A 27013-nucleotide genomic window follows, 5' to 3' on the forward strand; every position below is an offset into this window, starting at 1 on the left:
CATTTAGAAATCCACACAAACACCTCATAATGGAAGTTTTTAATATGCCCAACTTGTGCAAATGACACCTGTGACTTAAATGAGTCTATTTGATAACTATGCAGGCTATGAAATCCATACAAACATAATAGTGGTCATCGTAGCCTCGGCTTCTCAGAACTGAGACCTTCAGGGTCATCTGTATTACATGACTAGAGGCAATGGTGATTCATCTTTCAGCACATTTGTTTGCAAACTGGTTGATTCGCTCTCAAAATAAGGCTTGTGATACAAGTAGATTTAGAAAGGAAGATTTCACTAAACAAATACATCAGTTATTTACTGAAGATTTATGTCTCTAATAACCCCGCTACTAAATTCACTCACAGAAATGTTTGGGGAAAGAAAACAAAAGCAGTAAAAACACCTTTAAATTCGTAAGGTTTCAGAAGAACATATTAATTTTGCAGACGATAACCTCTCATTTTAAACCCAGTCAAGCTGGAAACAAATTCAGTTTAGGGTAACTTTTTGACCCTTTAGAAACACAGAAGAATAAATAAGACTGAATATTGTCAGGGTGAAAGGCTTTACCAAAAATATAACTTTAATAAAAGTTCTTTAAGACAGATCCTGTATTCTCCTATACAGAAACACTATTCAGCACATGCTGGCAAAAGTGCAAATACTATGTACTGTGGAATTTTGGCTCTGATGGAGGGGAAAAAGACAAAAACAAAAATTTTTTTCTTTTCTCTTTTTCTTCCCCAATGACTGCAGAATGGACAAAGGTTTCTTAGAAGCTTGGAAACTAAATATCACTTGGTATGCTGTATGCACAGAACAAGCTCAAGCCCAAGATGCAAAAGAGTTTTCTTGCAACAGCTTCCCCACTGAAGGAAAAACATGGTGGCATCATGCACTACAATGCAGCCTAAAACTCTTCTGTTTTTCCACGTTCACTGGTTCATGAATCACACAGCGCACAACCACACAGAGAGGTGCAAGAATCACTGACGTAGGTGAAAAGAGAACATGGGGATGCACTAAGCAAAAGACTGGTGACAGAAAACAAAGATCACCTGAGCCACATGGAGAGAAAAAGTACAAAGCCAGCAAAACACAGAGAAAATGGAACTGAATCATGAATCATTTATATTCCTTTTCAACAAAATTGCGAAGCCATCTTGTAAAGTATGGTTTGTGCCCCTTGCGACTTCAGTTTACCACTGCTAAAAGTTCTCACAATTAGCTCATGCGGCAGGTATGAGCACTATCAACCAGAACATCTGAAGCCTGCTGATAAGTGGAATATTCAGAAATACAGGGAGGGCGTAGTGTAGGATGCAGACTCCAGTGGCATCGTTTCCCTGGGACTGGCTGAGGGAGCTGCATCATCTTCTGCCTGCATCCATCACAGTTCTGAGACAAGAACCTCGTAAGAAAAGTCCAGGCAGGCCACATTACACAATCCAGACAGATGCAACCAGTGATGAAATAATTTTGCCTTGGTGTGAGTATGTAGTCATTAAAATTCAAGAAGTTCTCAGTTTTGGGAAAATCATGTGAGAGGTTATGAGGAAATTAAGAGTTTTGCATTCAAAAAAGGGTTGGGCAGCAAACACTATGATTGTGGCCACACTGAGCAGAAGCTGAAGACTAATGCACAGAAAGTTGCTTATTTACTGAACAATGCTGTGCAACTGGCAGACAAGGTGGGAGAGAGGAAGAGGAAGTGTGATCTACAAAGGGAGAGGAAAATCAAGCCTGACAGATTCATTGTTTATTTCATATTGTTTGTTAACACTCTAAATTTCTAGTCAGCTACCTTTGTAACCAGTACCCAAGAATTTTTCTTCATCAGAAATTCAGAATATGCCACTTGAGATGCAGCGCTCACCTGCCCTTTTTAGTATCTGTCTTCCATCCATGTCGGGATAAAGCACTGGCCAAAAATTCTGATAAGCAGCACAAAGCTAAGAAAAACTGGATTGTACCACCTAATTTGAACCACCTAATGCAGCTACTACCATGGCAGGTAAGATACAAATTCAAACATTAATTTTCTAATTTAATTGCTCTGAAAACATTGCATAGGAACCCCGAATGACTATGCTGCAGCATTCCCTCACAGCAGACGAATCACTGTGCAGAAGGAACAAACTGCACGAGAGCCTGATTTACAGAAGCACTTATAGCAGGTGAAATCTCAGGCTTCTTTAACAACTTTTGGTGTTCTAATGTGATGTCTGTAAATCACATAACAATACTTGAAGAACATTTATACCGAATTCAGGAACTCATGGACTGCGCGTTTGCTTTAACTTCACCTCTCAGGAGCCTTTGAAACTACACACCCCCAATGCAGGTGGCTTCTGCGAAATGTGTCCTAGAAGAGCCAACCCAACCAGCATTGATCCTCCTGCACTATACATAACTGCTCTACTTCTGTAGTGGGGAAACAGGCAAGTAGTACTCAGCTGGGAAACTTGCTAGAGGAGCTCAAAGACCATGTCTACCAGCAGCCAGTAGTGGGTTCCTGAAATGAAATATCTGGTGCTGAGGATCTGAAGGACACATTGTATGCATTTCAGTTGGTGTTACACTGCGTTAGCTTGAGGCTGGGGCCATGGACTGAATGCCAGTCTGTGTTCTTGATCTGCTCCAGTATTTGTAGCAGATCAAGTGCACTTTTGGAGCATGCCTTCCACTTCTGCTTCATCCAGAGGGAATCCACTCTGTGAGCCCTGCGTCTGCTTCTGCACTGTGACTCAAAGATCACAAAACAGGGAAGACTAAAAGATGAATTTCAAGAGTGCTCTGCTGGTTCAAAGATAAAACACTAATGTAGACACACCTAAAGAAAGGGAGGCAAGCTTAGCCGTGCTGTCTAGTTTCGGTAAGACTCAAGAAGCAGTCAGAAGAGCACTAACAAACCTGTACAACACCACCGTTTTCCTATGAACATCTAAAAAGCTACTGGTACTTCCTCTCATTAGATACTACTAACAAGTTAAAAAAAAAAAAAAACAACAAGCCACCACCTTGCTGATAGGAACAGCAAAAAAAAAAAATATACCCCAGATTCTGGCCCAGAATTTTATAACACAGATGATCAGTTCTAACTGCAGAAATTTTTATCTTTATAAATGCAGAAGTTTAACAATCCTTTCAAGTTTTCTATGAAATACTATTTAGAAAAAACCCACCCCTCAACACATTTATACACATTCGTATGTGTATTAATTTACCTGATAGATAAACCCACTCATTCTCGGGCTGGCAGACAACATCAGCAAAATGTTAGGGAAGAGAAGAAGATACCTTTCATTCTTTTCCTTATCAAAAAAAGAAAATGAAAAAGTAAATAACAACATCACAAGTCCCCTCCCCTCTTTTTCTGTTTTACATTATTAAAAACTACCATCAATGTTACAACTCCATAATTACTCCACATATATTTGCTCCTGGCAAAATTAACTCTCCATAGAAATAAAAAAAAAAAAGCCAGAATTTGATTTTCTGTTTGAAAAGTGCTAGTAACACATGCCAATACTTCTTCCTGGAGAGTACACCCTAATATTTTAAAACAGAAATTTTACAGCCTGGGTGAAATACTGACCTTGTTTAATATGAGAACCACTGTTTGCCAATTTCAGCAAAACCAAAGTTACACATTGGATATATTTCTTAATATAATTTAAACAGATGCTGTTACTGCAATGTCAAGACTGTGGTGAGACCAGATTTTTGAATGATGTTGGATTACAAGCCAAAGTAGAAAAAGAATATAAAAGAAAAGTAATAATGCTTATATTCACAACAAAAACAGTCGTTACATTGTTCTGATTTTAATTTGCTGATTTCATTTATGAAGTTGTCCTTTGTGTTTTTGTTCTGCAGGTATTTTTATGGAAGGAAGAGATGTTTTACTCTTAATCTACCACTATAGACAGACAACGAAAGAGAGAAGCATTAAGGTATAATGTTCCTGTTTCTCAGTAAACATTTACAAACGTCTATATCATTTTAAAAAAAGATAAAACCCAAACTAGTTGCTTTTGCACAAATTAAGCTCTTCTATAGCTAGTCAAACAGCTCTAATGCTATACAGAAAAAAGCTCTAATGCTATACAGAAACTTCTAAAAGTCCATTACATTTGACATTTTAGCTCATGATGAGCAGTGGGGGAGGGGTGGTGTTTTGTTTTTAAGACTACAAGGAAAGACCTTACTGCAGAAGATGCACTGCCATCTCTACCGAATCTTATTTATTTATTTTAACACCGAACAAAGTATCTGACAGAAAAATACCAGGTGATGAGTTTTTTAAATATTCAGTTGCATAAATGCGTTCTTCTTTCTTCATATTCATGGACATCTTTGTTCTAAGGGAGGACACTGACTGAATGAGGCTGCTATTCAAAAGCCTCCACCAGGTTCAAAGCTTCATTGATTTTACAGGGGAACAACTGACAGTAAAAACATGTCAGTAATCTGTTTAACATTTCCTTTCTGTTAGCACTTGCTTTTAAGATTAACATTATTTCTGGTAGGGCAACCTTTTCTTCGTGTGTTTTGTTTGCCTGGTTTGTTTTTAAAAAAAAAATCATCCCAGACTTTGCAGTGTCACCTTCAACTTTCTAAAGTCTCTTATTCTATTTCTCAAAAACCACTTGGTTTCTCAAGCTTCTATTTCAAATTTTACCACTTGAGCAAAGTCCCCAAAATAACACAAAAAAAGTGTGCCTCAGAGACCTTACCATATAAAACTAGAAAGTTTTTGTTATTTGAAACACACCATAACGACTGCTAGGAAAAACGATCCTGTAATATAACTACACATGGAAAATCCTGTTTAATTGAGCACTTTGAAAACAGTCCTGCAAAATCATCTTACAGTGTTTGTAACAGCTATATTCGGTTATATTTCAGTAAATTTTACAGATGAGACCATCCATCTTCAAGGAAATTTATTTCATGTCTTGTAATAAAACCCTTAAATCAGTAGAGAAACATTTTAGTCTAGATTAGTATCTCTGAAGCATTCTGTTTAATTCTATTGCATAATGATTCTGATTAATTTTATTCAAAACGGAAAGAAAGACCGACAGTAAAGATGAGAAGGACATTACCTCACTTCCAGCACACTGAATCATGACCTGGGACATGTAAATCACATTGCCGAGTGTTTTAATATCCTCTCCCTCCCAACAACGGATAGCTTCCGTCAGTATTTGTAGTTCAAGCTCTTTCCGTTTCCGTACTTCTTGACATTGTGCCTAACAAAAGACAGGGAAAAATATCATCTCTATCAAATTTGGAGCAGGTTAAGGATAGAAATACCGCTACAGTTGTATTTACTGTTGTGCCTGGAATACACAGAAGAGAGCACCTAACTTGAAGCATTTTCATTTAGATGACTATTACCAATATTTCTTCTAAAGCTAGTTTTGCTAACTTCAGTAGTACTTTTCCTTCCAATACACTGACTACAATTACCGTTCCAAGTTCATAGTCATAGTCCCGTTTCTCAAGTTTCTCCATCCTTTACATTTTAAATTTTTGTACTTCCAACCAAAAATGGCTACGCTTAGCAGAAAAGGGTAACACAGCTGTCACAAATATGCGTGACTATACAACAAAGCATCTTTTAGTAAAAAAAGCCATGCTAACTGTGTGAACTATGAGTGTGCTCATATTGTGCTCATATTTCTATGTGCTCATATTTCTTGCTCACAACACCTTGTGCTCATATTTCTATTAAATGTCTCCGACCTGCTCTACGAGCCGTACGCCCATTCATCTCAATTTAATTTTCCTCAACAAGAATTGTTTCCTCTCATTAGTAAAGCACCCAACGGAATGGGATCCCCAAACCTCTTCTGAACAAAGATAACACTAAATTTCTGCTTTAAAAAATAAAAAATAGAAAGTGCCAGGTTACCACCAGCACACACTCGTAACAGGAAACACAAAGCATTAAGTCTGTCGTAACCAAGGCTGCGTTAAATATATGCCTGTTGCAGTTGACTTTTTAAATTATATTTTTAAGAGAATAGCGGACGCCTCATCTGTTCAAATTAGGCATCCTCCTCCATTTACTACTGAAAGTTTTATATCTTCTGAGTTTCACTGGCAGTTTGCCCTTCACAGGCTCTCCCCCAACTCTAACATCATTCCCCTCCAAGGCATGCACTTTGGAAAAAACCTCAGATAATATACTCAAGTGTCATAATGATGTCTTCAGGACACTAGTTATGCTAGCACTCGTAAAAAGGAAGACGAAGCACGAGAGAAGAGGGCAGACCAAGAGGTGCAGAATGCTTGCGTGGTTCTTTCATCAATAGTCGATTTGCTATAACTCCCCAGCAAATTACCAGCCTTAGGCTCTGCCCACAAACAGCACCAATTTCCAGGCTTTCAAAAATTTCTTATGCAAACATTTACAAAAAAGTACACATCTTTAAAGCAATAGAGGGGGATGAAATTAGAAAACACTCTACTAAAATAAATAATCTTTTTTTTTTAATCACTCTTACAGAAAGATTTTTGAAGGCAGTCATGGATTTTTGAATATCTGGGCGATCCGGATGATAATCCTAAAAACAATGGAGAAAACATAAAAGAACAACTTTAGGACTAGTAAAATTAATACAAAAATTTTAGAGGCTTAACTAAAAACAAATAAATAGTTCTGTAGAATAGAAGTTGTAGACCTATCTGCTCTCTTTTCACAGCCTTCTTATTCTTACATCAAACACTGGTGGCTCGTAGTAAAAATGAAGAGTCATTTATAGCATTCCTACTTATGCTTAAAATAGAACCAAGGAAGTTTTACAAGACCAAGGGGACAAGAGATTCTGAAATAATAATAGGGAAGTGTTTATTTTAAAGAGTTTTATTTGGCACATTAGCTTTGTCAAAAACTAGATTCCTACAGACTGTTTGTATAAACATACTTACAGTACGTTTGATTGTCACTAACTGACAAACCAAATTGTGTGACAAGACAAAGACCCGCATGCTTTCTGTTTCTCTCCCTCCACCACACTCAAAAAATCTAACATATCAAATGCAAAGGCAGAAACCGTAGTTCCTCAAACACCTTCCCACCTTCCATACTGGAAAGATCATTTTTGAATAGTAGAAGTCAAAGGGACTATTTTGGTGATGTGTTCAACACGCTGAGTTCCTAAGATGAGAAGCAGTGTTCCTTCTACAAGATAAAGTAGCCTCAAGTAGTACGCAGGTGACACATTCAGTATCAAGTCAACCAAAGATCCTGCAAGACTGCTCTAGGAGTGAAGATTAGCTTCTCTGTCTAGGTTTACTTTAAAACTTTAGCTTTTACAGGAAGTTTTACTGCACTAAGTTTTAAACCCTTGCAGCCCACATTTTAGAAGGCTGATGGATGCGCAAACAAATGTAATTTTGGGTCCCATCATGTTTGACATGTACCTTTAAAATAATTGTTGTCAAATCATCATTAAGCTGGAACATAAATGCTGATAAGATATACCTCCATGTGCCTTTCAAGTTCTTTGAGTAACGTGGGGTATTTATCCAGACGCATAAAAGGTTTGCTGAGGCCTGTGGTCAGTACAAGGATCCCAGGGCTGTTGGCACCTTTCATCTCCATGAATTCTCCTAGCTCCTCACTGTGTACACAAGATACGTAAGCAAATTAAGATCAAATTACCAAGACAATTAAAATTACATTGGATTCTTCACTTCAGTCTTTCATCTGCAATGAATTCTGCCAATAAAATGAGAGGCCAAATAAATCAACAAGCACAAGTACAACTTCAGTGCTCCAATCAGTTTCTGCATTAAATAAAATACAGGAACAGACACTTCCAGATTTGGGGTGCATCCAGGGAATAACAGACATAGGATCAAACCCACTGTTCTAGACAATCGATGCTCAAACCCAGTTCTTAAATAATACCCAACCCAGGCAGTTACAGAATAAAGCCATTTGCACTATATTTTATTACTCAGGTCTTTAGTAAAATGACACCTGACATTAGAGATGGTTTACACAGGTAATGCCCAAGCATAAACGGGTCAACGGCTTCATATTTAATCAAGCATCAATATTTTTAATGTGTCAGGCACTAATGGGAAGACACAGAATGTTTCGGAACCTTTTTACATCCCACACTTAATGTTTAACAACCTCATCTCACACACCCAAAGTATTACAGCAAAATGACCAACTAACCAACAGCCAGAAAAACAGTAGACCATAGTAGAAATAATTATTGTGCAATCTATTCTCAAACAAGTTAGGGTTTCACTGAGGGTGTTACTTACAACACACTTGTTTTGACAGCAAAGCTGGTGTAAGAAGTCCATGCTTTCCAAGTATCATGAACTGCTACTTCCCCTATCCAGATGTTTTTTCATATTTGAATCATTTCCAAGAACTGGCTCAGTGCCTCTACTTCGTACATTAACTCAGTTAAAAACGCAGCACATCCTGGGAATTTCAGCTCACTGCTATCAAGGAAACTTAAAATAGCTACATCTTCTGCTTACTTATAAAGCAGAGGTTTCGGGGGACTATGGTGGACGAAAAGGTTTTCAAGAGTTTAAATGACCAGGAACAAAATGAACCCTTCTCCATGGTGAAAGGAAAGTACCGCAGCACCTGGACTGATTTCTAGGCTTCAGAAAATACAAGCTGCAAAATAACACGGGATTCTAAAGACAAAATCTAAATAAAGGAAATTCAGAAAGCTGTTTTATTTAAAAGATAACATCTTCTTGCATTCAGGCTGGGTCATTCTAGACATCCGCAGATGTGGTTGCTCGTATTTTGAGCCCTTGTTATAGTAAATTAACTAGTTCTCCAAAAAATACTACAACAAAAAAAAAAACCCGACAGTATTCTCATATGACAGGTGTGTAAATTCTACTCTAAGATTATTTAAAGTCCTTACTTTCTACTGATTACACCCCCGTAAGTCAGAATTACTAAAATTTTTTCCCCTCCCTCGTTATTAGCATAGTCTAATTTTTCAAAGGCAGCATTAGCTAGCTACCAGATTCAGTACTTTCAGAAAGTATAAAGACAGCATCAAACACTAAAGAGCAATAAAGGAGGAAGACTTGTACATTACGGCCACATTAACAAAACGGGAAGGGCAAGGCAAACCTAGGGCATAGTATTTCCATGCAGAAGTGAAAGTAAATTGTGATGTGCTCAATTTCACTAGTGAAAAAACCACGGATAGGACACTGCTATAATACACACACTCATTTATTAGTGAGTCGTGCTATACAAAAGCATTACATAGATTACGACAAAACAGACCTTCCTGACTCCCCCAAGACACACACACACACTTCTTCCCATATCAGAACAAGTGATACTTTTGTCTAAATAGATAAAGAGAGCAGAACAAGAACACTGGGATGGGAAGGTCACGGTTCATGTAAGTGTTTTACCCACCATCCCACCCGGATCTCTCTCCTCCCAGCTGTTAAAGCTTCCCCAAGTTCCCAGAAGAGAAGGTACCCTTCCATACAGTTTACTCCAACGTTTACTTGTCTTCAGATTATTTAATTGGTATTTACTTACGCTATCTTGCTTAAATACATACAGCACCATTTCCAAATTGTCAGGTCTGACACAACCTCTTTTAGAGCACTTCATCCCCTTTCTAACCAGGCCCAAGCACTCCTCAGTGAATATATTTGTGCCATTTCTGCTGTACTCAACTGCAGACTCAAGGAAGGGGGTGAGGGGGATTTCCCAGCACCTGCACTGCATTTTAAAGATGCAAGGAGTAAGGGCTGGGCACCCTTGAGAATGCCCACAGCTCCACTAGGCAGACCTTGCTACATCCCACTCAAGCAAAATGTACCAGCAGCTCTGGGCCTCCTAAAAATCGGCTTGTGACATTATCAGGTTTTAGCCACAATTAAAACCCATTGAAAAGCCTCCTACAGCACCTTGCATGAAAAAATTACAAAAATGCAACATAGATAAACCTGAGTACTTTTCTAGCTTAAATTTAGATTTAAGAATTAAAGCTGGCATACTCTGAATACCTAAAGCCTGAAGACCTACTTTGCCTTACGCTTTCTTAGTCACGGCCCTTACTCAGCACAAAATCACACCAGCTTCAGACCTTGACAACTGATTCTGGTGGCACCCTAAACAAGACTAAAGATTTTGACTCCTACTTATGTTTTGGTTTTACAGTGTTACCAGCCACTTGTTCACTGAGGATTCAGGCTAATTCTCTGGAACACTGAGCTGAATAGCTACGATGTGGTGTGGCATGTCCCCTTCTCCTGACTCAGCTAAAAGGAAGCAGCTGTTTCCAGCAAGGTGATGAGGTGGACAAAAGAGGGTACGGTGCCCAGTTGCCACAGAAAGCTTTACCAAAGCTCACCTGTGAAAGCCCATCTGTCTCAAGGCATTCAGTGTATTTAAATTTCAATTCATTGTGTACATGACACTGATGTGTAGGCTACTGCTTTTTTTTTTTTTGTTTCATCCATCAGTTCTCCCTGTAAGCACGCCCACCCACATCAGCATCAAAGTTAGGAGTACCTATGGCACTTGATATGCATCTTCAAGTAAGCATTTAAATTCATTCTTCGCTTTTCGTTTGCTTCAGCCAGATGCGCAGCCCCTGCTGCCTAACTTTATCAACTATTCCCTTTACACTTTAACTGCTTCTCTTCCCCATTTCAGGCAGCACAATCCATAAGCATGTCTATGCAGCTTCGCCTTTCTCCCCAGCATACCAGTACACTCTACAGTACACGCCAACTGCAAATACCACAGGCCACTCAATTTAACATTGTTCTGAACAGCACTGATTTTTGCCTTTAAGATTGCACAGATGCAAAAATCCTCCTTTCTAATTACTTCAACCATCTCCATGCTGCTGGATACAGTCAAATGAGTTATATAAGTGGTATTTGCTGAGTTATCCATCAACACAATGCCTTTTTTTTTTTCCTCTTCCCTCCCCTTTTTTTATTTAATGCCTCTACAGTAGGAGGAACGTTGGTTACCATTTCACCCACATTCACATTTCTAATTTTCATTATCACTGTTCCATTTCTTCACGACTTCAGCATTATGAAATAGATGTGGGAGAAAACAGGAAAAAAAACCTCACTGTAGCCTGAATTAAAATTGACTACTTGGAAAACTGAAATAAAAAACTGATGTTATCTTGTTTTCGCTGTCTACCCTGCAATGCCTTTAGCTAAGCACACTCATTCTTGGTTACCCAACATTGCAGCAGTTTCCAGGCCATTCGCTGCTCTTGGACACAAGATACTTGGTTGTTTATCACCTCTTCTTTACTTAATCACAGTATAGGAACCTACGGAGCAAGTTTAAACCTCAGCTCACTTGAAATGTACACAAAGTCCTGAAAAACACGCTTAGCAATGGCATCATCAGGAAGCCTTTAACACCGAGCAGCGTTAATAGGTGTAATTAAAACGGAGTGACATAGTTTTCCTTCCAATGTTCCCAGGAGGACAATGTTTTCTTTCATACACTTCTCTGCTTCCCTCTGACAAGTTCGAACAAGCTGGCATGTCAAAACTCTAGTGTGAGCACATACACACTCTTTTAATATAATACTACCCAAAATTTTGTCTGAGCAGTTCCATCATGCAGACCCCGTTAGCAGTCTACTCATGCTAAACCAACCTACCTCTGCAGCTTCATGGACATAAAAATCTGGCAAAAATGGGCGTCACTTTAGCTCAAAGCTTAAAGTGAGCATCCTTCACTTATTCACAAAGGACAAATACAATACAGAACATAATGGAAAGATTTACTTTCAATAAAATATGCGTGAGTAAAAATACTGTTTGAGTATGACAACAGTCCACAACTGCTTTTTAATTAATAGCAGCTTAAAAGTCAGTGTAAGCTAAAGAGTGCAGCTGCTTTGCCAAAGACAATGGCTCTTTCATGTCACAATTTCAATTGATGCCTGGAAGTACCACACTCTCCTAGGCAGTACATGCTAAATAGAACTCCGGCCGGCAGCTAAACAGCACGTTTCAAAAAAAGGTATCATTTAGCTGAACAGGAAAAAAAAAACTTTTGAACAGTGAAATCATCAACTTAGTCACACCTGCCTAAATAAGTAGCTTTTCAGAAAGAGGCAGCTGAGATTTGAATTCACTACTTGCGTCATTTTACAGAATAAAATGCAGAGAAGCATACAAAAGTGCTGTGCTTCATTTATCCTGAAAGTTCGAGCCAGAGAGTCCTCCCCACTGCAGACTACAGTTAGTTCACAGCTTGAGATATTTTAAAGGTCCCCATGAAAAGTGTCTTTAAACCCTCTTAATATATTTAAATCTTTCTTAGTACAGCTGCCTCAAAAGCTGCAAATCAGACTGGAGGGAAGGAAGAAAACAAGTTCAGATGCGCCTACAGTAACAGAAGGAAAAAAAGAAAAGCCATTTAAACTTGAGGAAAGCACATCCAGGAACTATAACGTATACGTCTAAAATCACAACTTACACTTCTGGAGTAGGTGTCTGTTTGTAATAGATGGAGCAGGAGCTATCACTGCTGAGGGGTCTGAGGACTGCACACAGGCACCGCATTTTGAGAGCGTTGTGGCACAGCTTGGCTCAGCAAGCCCTCAGCCGCAGCTTTTAATTTCCTAGTGCTAAACTTCCCAGACAAGCTCCTCTCCCGGGGACTGTTGCTTGGTGTATGACATCAGCCTGCACACTTGCCGGCTCAGGGATGCACCAAAGTGGGGGAGGCACAAAGAGTTTTCTGACTCAAGCTGATCTGTATTCCACGCTCCAGTTACTCGGAGTAATTGCGATGTTTCAGCTCCACAGATTTTATCCAGACTGCTAGGTCTGTGATGCAAGAGTAGAATATGCCTGGGACACGTTATCTAAGAGAACAGAAGAATCTAGCAAAATTAAGGTTTGAACAAGCAAAGATTTGTGAATAGCTTTCTTCTAGCTGAGAACTGGCTTGACACTTGCCACTTTGCAAAATTAAAAATAGGCATATATTACTAGTTTTTTGGCTGCCTTATCATCAAATTAAGTTTTCTTTTGGAAACATTTTTCTTCCATTTTGTTTTAAGATAAACATGGTGTTGTTTAAGCAGAGTAAAAAAAGCTTAAACACCCCCCCAATAATTACATACTTAATGCTGATTACATTGGGTCTCTACTCTCCATATTTCTTCAAAAGAGTTTTATGTCCACTGATCAGTGGGGCCTGTTAGATTTTATTTTCATTGTATTATCCACACTTCAGTGAGTTCTATACTCAACTATCTTTCCTCTTGTCATTTGGGATACAGTCCACATAAAGTCTCAGTCCTAGCTTCTGCCTCCTCTTTTTCTTTTCTGGAGTTTCCCCTTGCACTGAACTTCGTGGCTTGTGATCTTCCCCAGGTAGGTAACATGTCATGTTCCCGGGACTCCTTACTCCACTGCAACTATCCATTTCTGTAATTTGCATCTAACTGGGTTTTTTAATTTATTTGAGGGAAATTCAGTCTCTCATGCCTTAGGTTGCTCATCCTGTTTCTTCTCTTACTGGAAAGCAAGCATATGTCTATGATCAGAAGCACACATGGCAATCAATGCTACTTTGACTAAACACTACGCCCTCGAGGCAGTCCTGCTCTCACCAGCTAGCAAAGTTCTCTCTAAAAATAACACCATATTATTGTATTGGATTGCCTACCCTTGGACTTGAACTGAGATTCTCGAGAAAAATTAAGGGATATTAGAAACTGAAACCTCACACAATGCAGCCAAAGAGGTATGACTGTTACAGAATAAAGTAAATAAAATAGGGATCATGTACAGTGGCACTACAGCCACAATGAGAGAAGGGAACAAGGAGAACAAGCTAAGAGGCAATGGTGGGAACATGCAAAACACTGATCTCTGCAAGAGCCACCACCCAGCTGTACCTGGCGAGCTCCACCTCTTCAGCTCTAGCAAGTGGCTTGAGACACAATTAGAAGACACAATGATAGACCTAAGGAAAAATTACTTAATTCGTAAAAACTCTTGATTTGTTACACAGAAAGAATTTTAATTCTGGAAAAATTATGCAATGGCTCTGAAACAAAACCTGAGACAAAAAGTTCCCACCAAATTTCAAGACTGTCCAAAATTGCAGAAGTTAATGTTGAGTACCAACTCTTAACACTTGCATAAAACTTACAGTGCCACATCTGGAACCAAGAAGAGAATCTGTTCCTCAACTTAATAGAAAGATTATTATTGTTGTTGTGGTTATCAGAGACAAATACCACCTCAGAGACATGTAGCTCTGGCACCTGACCTCCTGTATGGGCTACATTAGGTTTTATTCCCATTTCTGCATATTCAAATACACTCAGGTCTCTAATGATAGTAATTTCAATATTAATGATTTACTTAAAGAAATTAAAGATGTTTGCGGCTTTGAACATTTTTCATGTTTCATGAAGAACATGAAAAATCTCTTATTCGTTAAGTAATATAATTACCCCCTACTATGTATTTATATAAATACACACATGTATGAACACATATATGCACACCCCCTCTTATTTTGTACTAATTGAATAAAAGCCCCCATGTTGCTGCTACATATGATAAAGAAGCAAGTGACAAAGAGGAGAAAAAGACACGGGCTGGCATTCATACTGAATGGCATTTTGAAAAAGAAGAAAAAATTAAAAAAAAAAAAGACAGTTGCATTCCAATTGAATGCCTCCTTTAAATCTCCATCCCCATCCCAAGTACTGCTATTTAGAATCGACTTCACAAAAATGCTATTCAAAAGAAGCTTTTGACTAGAAGTCCAAAATCATTCCAAATAAGTTATCATCATCAGGTTTTCTCTGTAACATATGCATACGCGCGCACACACACACACACAGAGAATCTTTACCAGGCATCAACGACATTTTAACAGGTATTACAACACTGCTGGAAGAGCATGCTTGACACTTCAGAAAGCGACATATAAAACCTAATAGTGTAACATTCCATCCAATCAGATGACGGCTTACAATTTTGATGTTACAGTGATCAAACTGGTTAAAGAAACAATATGGTTAATGCTTCAAAATGATAGCCATTTTCCCGTAAGTTGTTTTTAGTCAGTGACAGTAAAAATACAATAATAAAACTAGTATACTTTATAAAATAAGAAACAAAGTAGAGGTAAAGTTTATGAAGTTTCCCCCACAGCAATTATCTAGGAGATTTTTTTGTTTCATTTTTGTTGATACGGTTCCCACCAAAAGCAAGTAAGCTTAATAAATTGCAGAAAACACTAATTCTGTCATATAAGAATCTGTCTTAAAATTATCTGCTAGGTCTTTTTGTAGAAAGGCTTTCAGAAGCACAGTAAATGCATATGTGTTCAGTTTATGAAGTGTGCGGAGTTCAAGGCACGAAATAATCTGCTGTAGACAGTAAGGATTTATGTTCCAAATCAAACCACTCCAGACTGTTCCTTTTTCCTCTCTAAAATGCTACTGAACAGAACAGTTGTTAGAAACACGATATTCAAAACCAAGAATTCAGCAAACTTTTTTTTTTTTTTTTTTTTACCATATTTCTATGGTATTAAAACACATATAATGCTCTTGGACTCTGCTGAAACTAGCAAACTCTAGTTTGCTAGACTCTCTGCAAAAACAGCTAGCAAATCATCACTGTTTCTTAAAAGTCTTAAACCTCGGGCTTTGACATCTCTGAAAAATTCCAGTTCAATATTAATCTAGTATTCACTGCAGTGTAGTTGTTTCACTATTATTACAATCCTGACTGTCCTCAAACCTCACAGTAAGTTTTACACTAAGGTTTACTAGGGATGCTTTTACACAATAAAAACACCTCAACTAAATAGACAAGGAGATAGTTAGGGTATTTTCTTTTTCTTTATGCCTCCAATCAGTTTGTTATTCTCAGCAGAAAAGTCTTTTCCCCCTGCTTTTAAAGCTATATAATTAAAAGCTTCCTGGCATTCTGAGAGGAAAAGGTTCAGAACTGCTTAACGCCACCTCTGACTTCACAGCAGCTGTCTCAAGAATTTTTACTCAAGCCACTTGCTACCTACAGCAATGACGTTCAACAAAAATTAAGTTAGAATAATAAAATAGAGGCAATTAAAAAAAACCCAGAAAACAACAGCATTCACTTCTGTTCTCATGCCTGCGAACACAATAGCATTAAACAGAAAGCTGTTTATCACAATTTACCTCACCTTGAGCTACCTCTCACAAACAGTCCAACTGCTTTGAACCTACTTCCACATCCAAATTACTTAACTGCTCTACGATATTTATATTGACTCCATCAGGATTTGATATCAAGCTAGCCTTACAGACCAGAAGCTGAATTTTTCTTAGGACAACCTATGTGCAGAGCAACACAGAGAAGAAATCCTTCTCCATTTGCAGAACAAGCAGCTTTCTTCCCTTGCATTTCTATCATGATTTCTCAGACAGGGCTATTCCCTGTGCTTTCCAAGAGTTCTTAAAATATCTCTAAATCTTAATAAATGTAGGTGATCACTTTGCTATCACTTGCCATCTTCCATCTATAGATTAAATCCCAGACCTCTGTATGGAAAGAACATAAAGGCACAAACAAAAAACCTAAGCCTAGGAGTATTAAAAGCCCCATAGGCTTGGATCACCTAAATATTTTACCATTTACAGAAAGTGGTACTAGAAGTAGGCCATTTAAAAGAAAACCAACACTAAGGGGTTCCATGAGGGGTCTTTAAGCATATTTTGTTTTGTTTAATTTTAATTCGTCATTGCTTCTGACAAAAAACACACCACCTTTCTGCCTACATTGCAATGTGAATTTGCAGCTTGGTTTTTCAAGGTGGGTTTGGAATACAGTTAAATGTCTCACTAACGTAAGTGATAGTTCATAATATTTGGTAGCTAGAAAGTTTTATTTATCCTATTATGAGTAAAGCTCACAAATGTCAAAGTGCCACATACTGTTGCTGTTAGAACATAACGCGAGTTCTTGGAAGAAGCTAATGCTATAGAAAACAAGGCAATTATGCTCCTCTTTGTTTAGGAAAAGTAAAGAACATCCAAAATATCTTTACTTGGGTTCATCACAACAAGACAAAAAACGGTGAAAAAAAGCAAAAAGGAACAGATACCCTGCTAGAAATTTGTCCTATGTCTAACCTTCAAGAGAAAGTCATGGTTCTGTCCCGCACCACAAGCACACATGAATAGCCCCAAACTAACAGCTGCTGCAGCATATGATCATCAGGAGAATACACAGGACAAGTTTGCGAAAGCAGACTTTAATCAAATTCTGGCCACAACTTTCTCCCCTCAAGGTGATACAGGGCATCTTCTATGCAAATTCAAGGTCAGTCCCAAAGCAGAGCAACCTCCATCATGTTAATTCAGCATCCTACTACTTACCACTCAAAAGTAAAGGGAAGGGTATACCATCATGAAGTTAAGTAAATACAAATGTACAAGCTTTTACAGGGCTAAGTTACAGTTCACCGTCTACTAGTAATCATGTCAATTATGCCATAATTCCACAAACTTCTTTTGAGCGACTTTTTTTTTTAAAAAACAAAGATGACAATCAGTACACTTTGTTTTACATACTCAGAGTTCAGCACGTGTTCTTTAAATGAGAAAATGCTCTCAAATAGTTAATAACACACTGCCAAAAGTGACAAGCTGGCCCTGATCACATAGAACAGCTTTGTGTTGTGGGTTTTTGTCTTTAAAAAAAAATCTACTTTTTTTTTCCTTGAACAAGCACTACCATGCCAAATGCATGTCAGAAGAGACGTTGCAGCTTTACAACACACGTGTATTTTACGCACTTTTTTATATCAAACCTAAAAGACCACAAAGCAAACGTACCTGTGTTCTGTGAGAACATTTACTGCTGATGGATGGTTGGCACAGTATGCAAGGTATAAGCTTTTCATTTGTGGCATCAAATTTAGAAAACATCCTCCAACCCTCTGCTGAGCTTCAGGCAACCTAAAAACAGAGTAATAAAAATGAAATTACTGTAATACTGACACAGAAATAAATTAAAGCCTGGAAAAATAGTGTATACTGGGAGTTTGTTTGTTTGTTTGTTTCTCTTTTGTTGTTGTGTGCTTTGTTTTTTAAAATCAGATTTCTGTGGTCACTGACCAGCAACCAAGAGCTTTCTTTTCCTTCTTTACAGCTTCAACCCTGTAACTGTCAGGCCTGATTATGCCACCACACAGTATAGGCAGAATATGGTACATGGTAAAACTGTTCAGCAAAATTTATTGAAGAATTAGCACCTTCTTTAGGAGTTTGATTTTTAGTCACCATATCTATCAGTTAGAACAGTTTACTATCCACTTATATATACCATGCCAAATCTTAAAAGCAAAATTTCAGCACTTAGATAAAAACTGGATGGAGTGACAACAGGATTCTTTCCCTCTACTCTATGCCAGCAGAGATGATAGGCTTAAAATATTCATTAAAAGATCTAAGTACCATATTAAGCTCTGATAGCACAAATAGAAGCCAGTTACAGTGCAGTAACAGGCTGTTTTTACACAATTGTCACTCATCTTGCCTTTTAAGGACCGTAAAGCACGTCGTAACCAGGGCAAGAGCACTGCTTTACCACCATCAGTCCAGAAATACTTTCTATAACTCATACTTTCTTCATCTTTCATGCTCAAATGCACCACATTTGCTAAGCAGTGAAGGAAAATGTCACAATTCTGTTCAGAAGGGCTTATTTTGTCTAGCATAAAATGGTGCTTAAATAACAGCAGCCTCAGTGACTTCAGAAAAAAGATGACTCAGCAAGAGAAACACTACTTAGAAGAAAAGCTTACTTTCACACAGTCTTGGTGAACCTAATCAGTTTTGATCAGGTTTGTCAGAGGAATATACACACATTTATTCACATAAATAAGGGAGGACAGGCTATGAAGAAAGATAATGTGAGTATACACAGTACATTTTTCAAAAGGTTTTAGCAGAACCTGCCATCTCAAATTGCAGTAAGAAAATATCTGGAGTATAAGTATCTGAAATTGGCTGTGCGGCACCAGCTTAGAACTGGTACAACCAGCAGAAAGCAGAAGTCTGACTTCTGATTTCGCATCTGTATAAGCAGGGGGAAAAAAGAAAAATGCAACTCTTCCAGTCTTAATTCTTAGTATCTCCTTAAGCTGAATACTGCATATGCAAATACAAGCACACTCATACTTTTTTTAAATCTAAAATAATTTTCAAGTTAAACACAATCTGATGGGAAGTATATACTCTACAACCAGCCATGCTTCCTTACTACTACCGTTATCATCATTCTCAGAACTACTCAAAAATATCCACACTAGATTGCTTCCTATGTGAGAAAGAATAAGTTGGATGAACAAGTGAACGGTATCGTAAGGGCGTCAGAAGGGATGAAACCCTATGATTTTCTACAGAGCAACTCCCACTTGAAGGGCTAAATCTCTTCAGCAGTAGGTTATATAGCCAATAGTCAATTGTCTAACCCACAGTGAAGTTAGCTGGAAGACAGGACACAAAGTTTTCAGCAGTCCTGGACTACAAGCTTGCCCCTGATGCCTTGTCTAAACCCACAGCAGGTAGGAAGACCTACCCAATATGAAGTCAAAATTGACTGCACAGGTGTTCAAAACATGAGGCGGGGGAAACATGCTTCCTTATTTGAAAGCAACGTCCATTATAGTCACCCAGAAAATGACAGCTGACTCCCCCCAGCTAGCACATCATGACAGATACACTCTGATTACGTTATCAGCACTCCTTACATTAAAGCCTATGGCCCATCTTTTATTGTCTGCATCTTTATTTCTCTTTCAAGAAAAGTTTAAATTCTGAAATCAACAAGAGTGGCTGCTTTTGCCGGTATTCAGGGGAAAACCAGGGGCATTCCCCAGCGTACTGAGGGAATGCTATTCTTGCAGCCTTCTAGGCAAGATTTCCTGCCTAGCAGCTGGTCCCCTTTAATAAATCTAAGCATGAGCTAATAATACGTTCTTCAAGTAATAGATGCAGCAACAGTTTCAAACTCTGAAGACATACTCAAGGCATATAACTTGGTATTAAATAGTAAGAGGCCCCCTTTCAGGCAAACAGTTGCCTGAAAATGGTTAAATTCCATACACTACACACTGTAGTAGTCGGGGGGATGGGGGGAGTGAATTATAGCAGTTCCCACCAAGCAGACATCTGTGCCTTCTCAGTCTGCTGTTCTTTTATCAGAATGAAAGACTGACATTAGTCTCTTTTACATGTTGCACACGCATTGCAACTGTATACTGCACATGCTTTGTTGAATTAAGATAATTAACAGACTTTATAAGGGGGTGGCAACTCATCCCCTTTGACTTTTCTAATCCATGCATTAGTTGCAAGTGTTCTACTATTTTTAGAGGAACAATTAATAAGTTACCTATATCTCCTTTAACTGCTGAAAAGCCAACAATTTAATGCCTATAAACCTTTGAGTAACTACTGTGTCCAATAAAGCGCACAGTTATTTTGCAATTTATTCTGACCTTGTCATCCCAGTATTCTTCTCATATTTGAAACTTCAATTAAAAAGGAATCACGTATAAATATTTTATTTATACATACATTGAGAAGATAACAACTCAGTTATAAAAAGGCCAAAGACATGTTTTAATTTCATTTACAGAATTAAAAGAATCATAACAAAGACCCTGCTGTTGTACACGTGTTAGAGGCATCATCATACAACTACATCTAAACTACTTAACAGATTATTTGCTTGTTGGGAGTTACATCTGATAGCTATCAGTTCTGTTTCTCCAGACTTAAAAAAGTTTCCCATGACATGATAATTTGAGAAAAGAAAGAAAGAAAATGCCTTGTTGCTCAATTCAATGATTCAATTCATAGATTCATAGAATTCTATGATTCTATGATCACGCTTAGTTTCAAATTCTGACCAAAACCAGCAATCAGAACTGGACTACAGGTAGACTGGCAGCCGACAGAGTGACATTACAGAATATCTAATTATGTCCTGTGAGTTCTCAAGAAATCTGCCTTAGTTTTGGTGTCAGTGGATGTTACAACATTCTGGCAAAGGCTGTGGACACTGTGATGAATCCAGACAAATTTAAACACAGACTACCAGAGGCAATTTTAGATGAAAAGTAGATAACAAAATGTAATCAACACTGTATATTTTCTTTTTGCAAGGAAAAGATCAGACGTCCCTAAATTTCACTTGACTGTGTGGTTACCATAAGAGTGTCATGTGTGTGTGTAAAGAAAAATAATATATATATATATTTATATACACACACCCCTGCAGAACCTGCCACAAACTGGAAACTTTCTATTATCTGGATGGCATTTTCTGCTCTTCCCCATCTCCTCCCACAGAAAGATAAACAGCAGAATTTCCTGCCCCTCTCTCATCCTCTTGAAGGAGTTGGAGCATCAGTGATAAGTTTGCTATGCTTGCAGGAGGTCAGTATAGAGGATGTCTTGAACTTAAAAGTCAATAGCAGAAAAGACCCAGGACAACTGAAGGTATGCAAAAATTATTAAGGTGTAATTATGATTAATGACTCCAAGGGATGCAGTCTGTGAAGAAACACAAGATTAGATGTTATCTCCTGAGGTGTCACAGTTAACAAGGTTACTGAAATACAGGGGGACACTTCCCAAATTTCTGAGCTACAAAAGGTTTGCACAAAAGGAGGTACTATTCAACTTATTCACAACCCATCAGTCTAATTTTCAAAGCTCTCTTCACAACCATTCCCTTCACTATTTGTCTGTCTATTTGCCTTACCTCTCCGACATCTGTTAATATGCATGTTTGTTTCAGGCAATCTGAAGACACTGTGTTCAAATTCACTTAACCTTGATAGTCTTATTTCTGTTGATACTCACAATAACTAAAACCAAGGGACAATACTGGGATAAGTCTTTAACAGACTTCATTTGTATCTGCACTCCAAACCTGAAACGCTGATTAATTTTGGATTACATTTAAGCAATCTCCAACTCACACCCTGGCCTCCCCCCCTAGTTTTTTGGGGATTTTGTGTTTTGTTTTGGGTTTGTTTGTTTGTTTTAAATTGCCATTCCACTCCAGGACTGTCCCAGAACACAAAGTATCTGCTGGCACTCAAACACAGAACAAGATAAACACCACAGTCACTGTGCCTGCAAGAGCAGGGACATGAAGGAAAGAGAGGGCAAAACCCAGCCATGGCTGTTATGGGGCAGGGAGATAAGTCCGCGATACCACCTAAAGGACAGCCAGTGCCTTCAGTTTTCTAGAGGAGATTATACCTAAGCAGTCCGTGCAGACTGGTGTCACCAGCCAGCCTGTGTGTTGTGTCTGTCCATCCCCCATCCTCCCTCCCCTTACTGAGAAGTACAGCCATAGACTGACAGCTTCTATTCCCAGGTGAATGGAAGAAATTTTTTTTGGAGCAGGAGACATCTGTTCAATCTACTGCTACAAAAATAGCCAAAGAGCCATACTTCCAATAGAGATCATGTAGATCAGCCCAGAGATCACCTGACGGACATTGACTTAGTTCATTCAGAGACCCTGTGCTGCATGAATCACTGCAGAACTAATCTTTGACACTGGATGACGGATCTGGAAAGAGTCACACAGCACTGGTCCGTTTTCTGTCTTCAAGAGCCCAGAGTGCTCTCGCTCTGTTTTACTGTCAGAAATACAGCCTTTTGAAACTCAAGACTCCGTCAGTGTCTCTGCCTTATCAGTTACATCTCTTTTCCATTCATCAAAATTAAGTGCACTTCAAGCTGATCAGTCAAAAAAAAAAAGCACTGTGGAAGTGGATCAGCCAGAAGATTCTCATTCATTGTTAGATTTGTTTCATACGCCACTTCTGTTTGGTAAATGAAGAAGAGAAGTCACAAAGGTAGAAGTAAACCCAGATGAATCTATCTAATGGTGCCCAGCATCCAAGCAGGCAGACAAGAAGTGTTCCAAGGCCTGTGACAGATGGAGCAGCCCACAGGGGCACCACAGTGATACTGCAACACAGGCCAACCTCGACAAGTTCAAAGAAGACAAACCTCCAGTAATGAAGAGCTTCAAAACCAAGGGCAGGGCAGGAGGGTGGCACACAACTAAAAGCAAACCACATCCAAACAACTACTTCCCCTGAAATACACAAGACGCCCACTACAGCATTATGTGTTCTGAAAAAACCACAACCCAACATTTAACAACATGAGGATTAAATAAGCCAAAGTGGTACAGGCAAGAAAAAAGCACCAGACAGTTTCTGTCACTGAAGTACACGCCAGGACTAGTTAAGAGAAAACTCAAATGACAAACTGACTCAAGCAGGGCATAGAATTCAAAAAACATTCAACTCCTACACCCAAGAACAAGAATTTGTCAAGCAAGGTAGGCTGGCAGCACTACAACTGGCAGGACATCAACACTTGGTCATTCTAACATGTCACATTAGAAAAAACACCACACCGGATGCTGCAATGTGAAGTGCCTGTATGACGGCACTATAAGCTCTCTGCCAAAAAAAAAAAAACACCACCAAAAAATTGATAAGTCTATTTTCAGCCTGGGAGCTACTCTGAGTTTACAAAACAGGTTCACCAGCCAAAAAAAGATGGCAAAGTGACAGAAAGCAAAGCAGCAGGGCAAGCATTCTTCTACATGATAGGAATTATGATAGATTAGATTCAAAACAGGAGGAAGCTGGACATTAAAGTCAATATGCTATGATGAAAATTAAACTGAAAATACAACTTGGCATGACCAGCATATTTATGAAATGAAAATAACACAAAACATTTGCAGTAACCCTTCAGAAACCCTGGGGCATCACTTCCTCTGCCCACCTACTAGCATCCATTATGTTCCTAATTTACAACACAGCAACATTTCACTTAGCAGGAAGAAGAAATAAAGGACGTTATGCGAAGGTGCTCTAATAGAGTTTCAATAAAGGACGGAGTTTGTTCTAAATAAGCTTTCTGAGCTTAAAGCTACATTATGATATCACATTAACCTACATACCAAGTTAAAACAAAGCTTGCATTAATATTTGTTCAAAGGGATATGCTCTTCCACTCTTGTTCTTAAGACCACCTTAATCAAAAGTTTTAAAAGATGACAGTCTGTTCATGCAAGGTACTTAGTTTCCCTAACTTCTGATTCACAGAAACAAAATCATGATAACAAAAGAATCTGAGACTACAAAGCGCAGTGGCAAGAAAAAAAAGGAAACATTTAACTATGTGCCCAAATGGTCATCCTCAGGGATTTAGATACTTAACTGATCAAGTCTAACTTGCCAAAAATAGCATCCTTCTTTCTCAAACACAGCATGGAAGAAAGGCCATTTCAAGAATGTTTCCATTCCACTGCTGAATAGTCATCTGAACTACAGAGTCCTCCAGTCTAAGTCATCTAGAGGCAGAAGAGAGGGAGACAAGCCATGTGCTAGGAGGACATGGGATACAAAGTCAGCAACAGACGCAGACATTACGTTACTGCCTAGTGAAGACACAGCTTATACTTTGTCATGAAAAAACTTCCTCTTCACATGGAGTAGCTCAGAGCAAAAGTGGAGGAAGAGGTTGAAACAAGACACACTGAGCTGATCTAAAGATCACTGCTGCCAAAAGAGGCATTTTCTCCTCCATGCAAGACACTCACTCCTTCTCACAGCCAAGTACTCCCAGCAGACTGAAACTTGTCTAAGCCCTCAGTAGCAATTCACATTGCAAACTTGGCAGAAAACAAGCAAATTTGGATTAGCAAGTTACCTTACCTCACCATGTGGTCAGACAAAAACAGAACACAGGCCAGGAAAAGGATATAACTGAGGATAGGAACAGCAACTCCACTTTCAGTGGAGTTTCAACACTAGAGAATTATTAGTACACTTCAGATGCAATATGGTCTCCTTCTTTCTGACATCCCCAAGTGCTGAGGTACAAGCTGAAGAATATTCAGCTACCGCTTCAGCCTAACCTATGGACAGCTGTCTTCATCCCCTTCTTTCTGTGCTCCATGCTTCCTATATGGTACAGTACAGGCATTTTTATTTATTTTTTTTTTTTCCTAAATTCAGACTGCACTTTCTGCCTGTCCTGCATGCCTCTCCCAGCACATTTTGATGACAACCACTGTTCAGGACAGAATAATACTATGCAAAAGCATTCTGATACAGCGTCCTTCATCGAAGTCACCTGTCTTCTGCTGTTCCATCACAACGTAAGCTCCCTTTATTCTTTCTCTTACTTTAAGAAAATACTTAAAATTCATGCCTCCAAAACAAAAAAACCATTACTTCCTCTGACACTTCCCCACTGGTGTGCAATTGCATCATGGAAATTCAAATTGTTTTCAAACCACATCAAAATTCCTACCTCGGCAATTGCATCCTGGGGCCAGTATCTATCTGCGCAAGCAATCAATGCATTACCCAAACATCTATTACTGTACTGCTGTAGCAACTATCCTTGAAGTGAGAGGAACAAAAATTATGTCAAACAGTATACATGACAAGGAAAATAATAAAAAAAATCTTTGCTTGTTAGAATTTTACAGTATCTGGTATGTATAGTACTTACTTGGTGCATTCGTCTAAAGACTGTACAAGCATTTGCTGGAAAGAACTTATTTCTTCCAGGTTTCCCATTAAGTATGAAGTATTTGCCGAGTTTAACCTGCAGCCAAAGTAAATAAAAGGTGTTTAGGTTTGTAGCTATTGAATAGTTGTGCTTTAATAAAACCTACAACCTTAAAAGAAAATGCTTACTGGTTCTTAGATCAAGGACCAGACTGTCTTAGTCATTGTGCAAACTAAATAAAAGCAAGCCCTGCCTCAAGAATCTCACAGTCCGCATAAGAAAATGCACATTGACATTGAAATTTTGACTACGTAAAAAAATCCTCCCCAATACACGAGAGAGCTCAAGCTTAGTTTAAAAAAAACAAAACAAACTCACATACTTTTCACTGGCTTGTAATGGTCGCAGGTAGTTTGAAAGCATTGTTTGTAGCTCCTTAGCATATTCATTTTCTGTTTCTAATATATTTTGTAGCACCTACAAAAAATGACAGTGGCTAATTGGTATTTTTTAAGAGATACTTCAAAATGTTCAAATCAATACCAGTTTTAAAGCATAGTAAAAGCATTAGGAAAACTTAAATGAGTGTTCCTACATTAAAAATTTAAATATCAGTAAGAAAGCACTGAATACACAGGAGAAATAACTGAAAATTCACAGGAGAAAAAACACCACACACACAATGAGCCATCCTTTAGCCATATGCAAAAAAAGTGGTAAGCTAACAAGAATTTCACTATGCTTAAAACTTTTACTGTAAAATTCGACAGTTATAAAGAATGTTCTTCAAAGCTCGGGGCAATTATTCCTGCTATGTACTTCAGAACAGTCAAAGATCATCAGAGGTTGGTAAAGCACAATAGAAGTTGTAAGAGAAATGAACAATTAGTGTCATTTTCTCAGTCTCAATCGCAACACATTACAACTAATCTTGTTAGCAAAGTGTTTACTTACTCAGATGCGCTGTTCTATCTAAAAGGTCTGAATATCAACAGATTTATAAATACCAAGTAACTGCCAACTCTACTTAGCAATATGATTAGCATTACTGCATTCTTTTTAAAGGGGGCTGCCTAGCCTTCCACTGGGAGTGCAATAATATACACTACCATGAGAAAATTACAACAGATTCTGATGTAAAGCCAAGAATTTATAAAATACAGCACACACTTGTTTTTTGGCTGAACATAAATCAAACAACTGGAATACCCCCAAATATGTACAATAATACATTTTACCGGGCCATGTCCGGGGAGCCTGCTTTATGATATCCTCCAATATATTCACACCAAGTTCTACTGTGCTTCTAGCCAGCAAGTTATTTTTTTGTCTCCAAAAAGTTAATGATTTAGCAAGAGAATCCTCAGAATTAAATGTAGCTCAATGAACACAGC

General features: G+C 38.4%; 1 protein-coding gene across 9 annotated transcripts in view; it reads right to left on the reverse strand.

The window, feature by feature from the left end:
• Positions 1–27013, reverse strand: part of ARHGEF7 (Rho guanine nucleotide exchange factor 7) — a 126151-nt gene that overhangs the window by 26276 nt on the left and 72862 nt on the right. For all 9 annotated transcript variants that reach the window (XM_074561358.1, XM_074561341.1, XM_074561350.1 and 6 more), the window contains 7 exons: positions 26002–26096; positions 25620–25715; positions 17880–18002; positions 7502–7640; positions 6522–6581; positions 5115–5261; positions 3231–3317 (listed from right to left, as the gene is read on the reverse strand). In XM_074561358.1, coding sequence (XP_074417459.1) covers positions 3231–3317; positions 5115–5261; positions 6522–6581; positions 7502–7640; positions 17880–18002; positions 25620–25715; positions 26002–26096 — 747 coding nt within the window. The remainder of the gene's footprint in view (positions 1–3230; positions 3318–5114; positions 5262–6521; positions 6582–7501; positions 7641–17879; positions 18003–25619; positions 25716–26001; positions 26097–27013) is intronic.

The sequence above is a fragment of the Larus michahellis genome, chromosome 1, assembly GCF_964199755.1.
Source record: "Larus michahellis chromosome 1, bLarMic1.1, whole genome shotgun sequence".
In the NCBI taxonomy this organism is placed as follows: Eukaryota; Metazoa; Chordata; class Aves; order Charadriiformes; family Laridae; genus Larus; species Larus michahellis.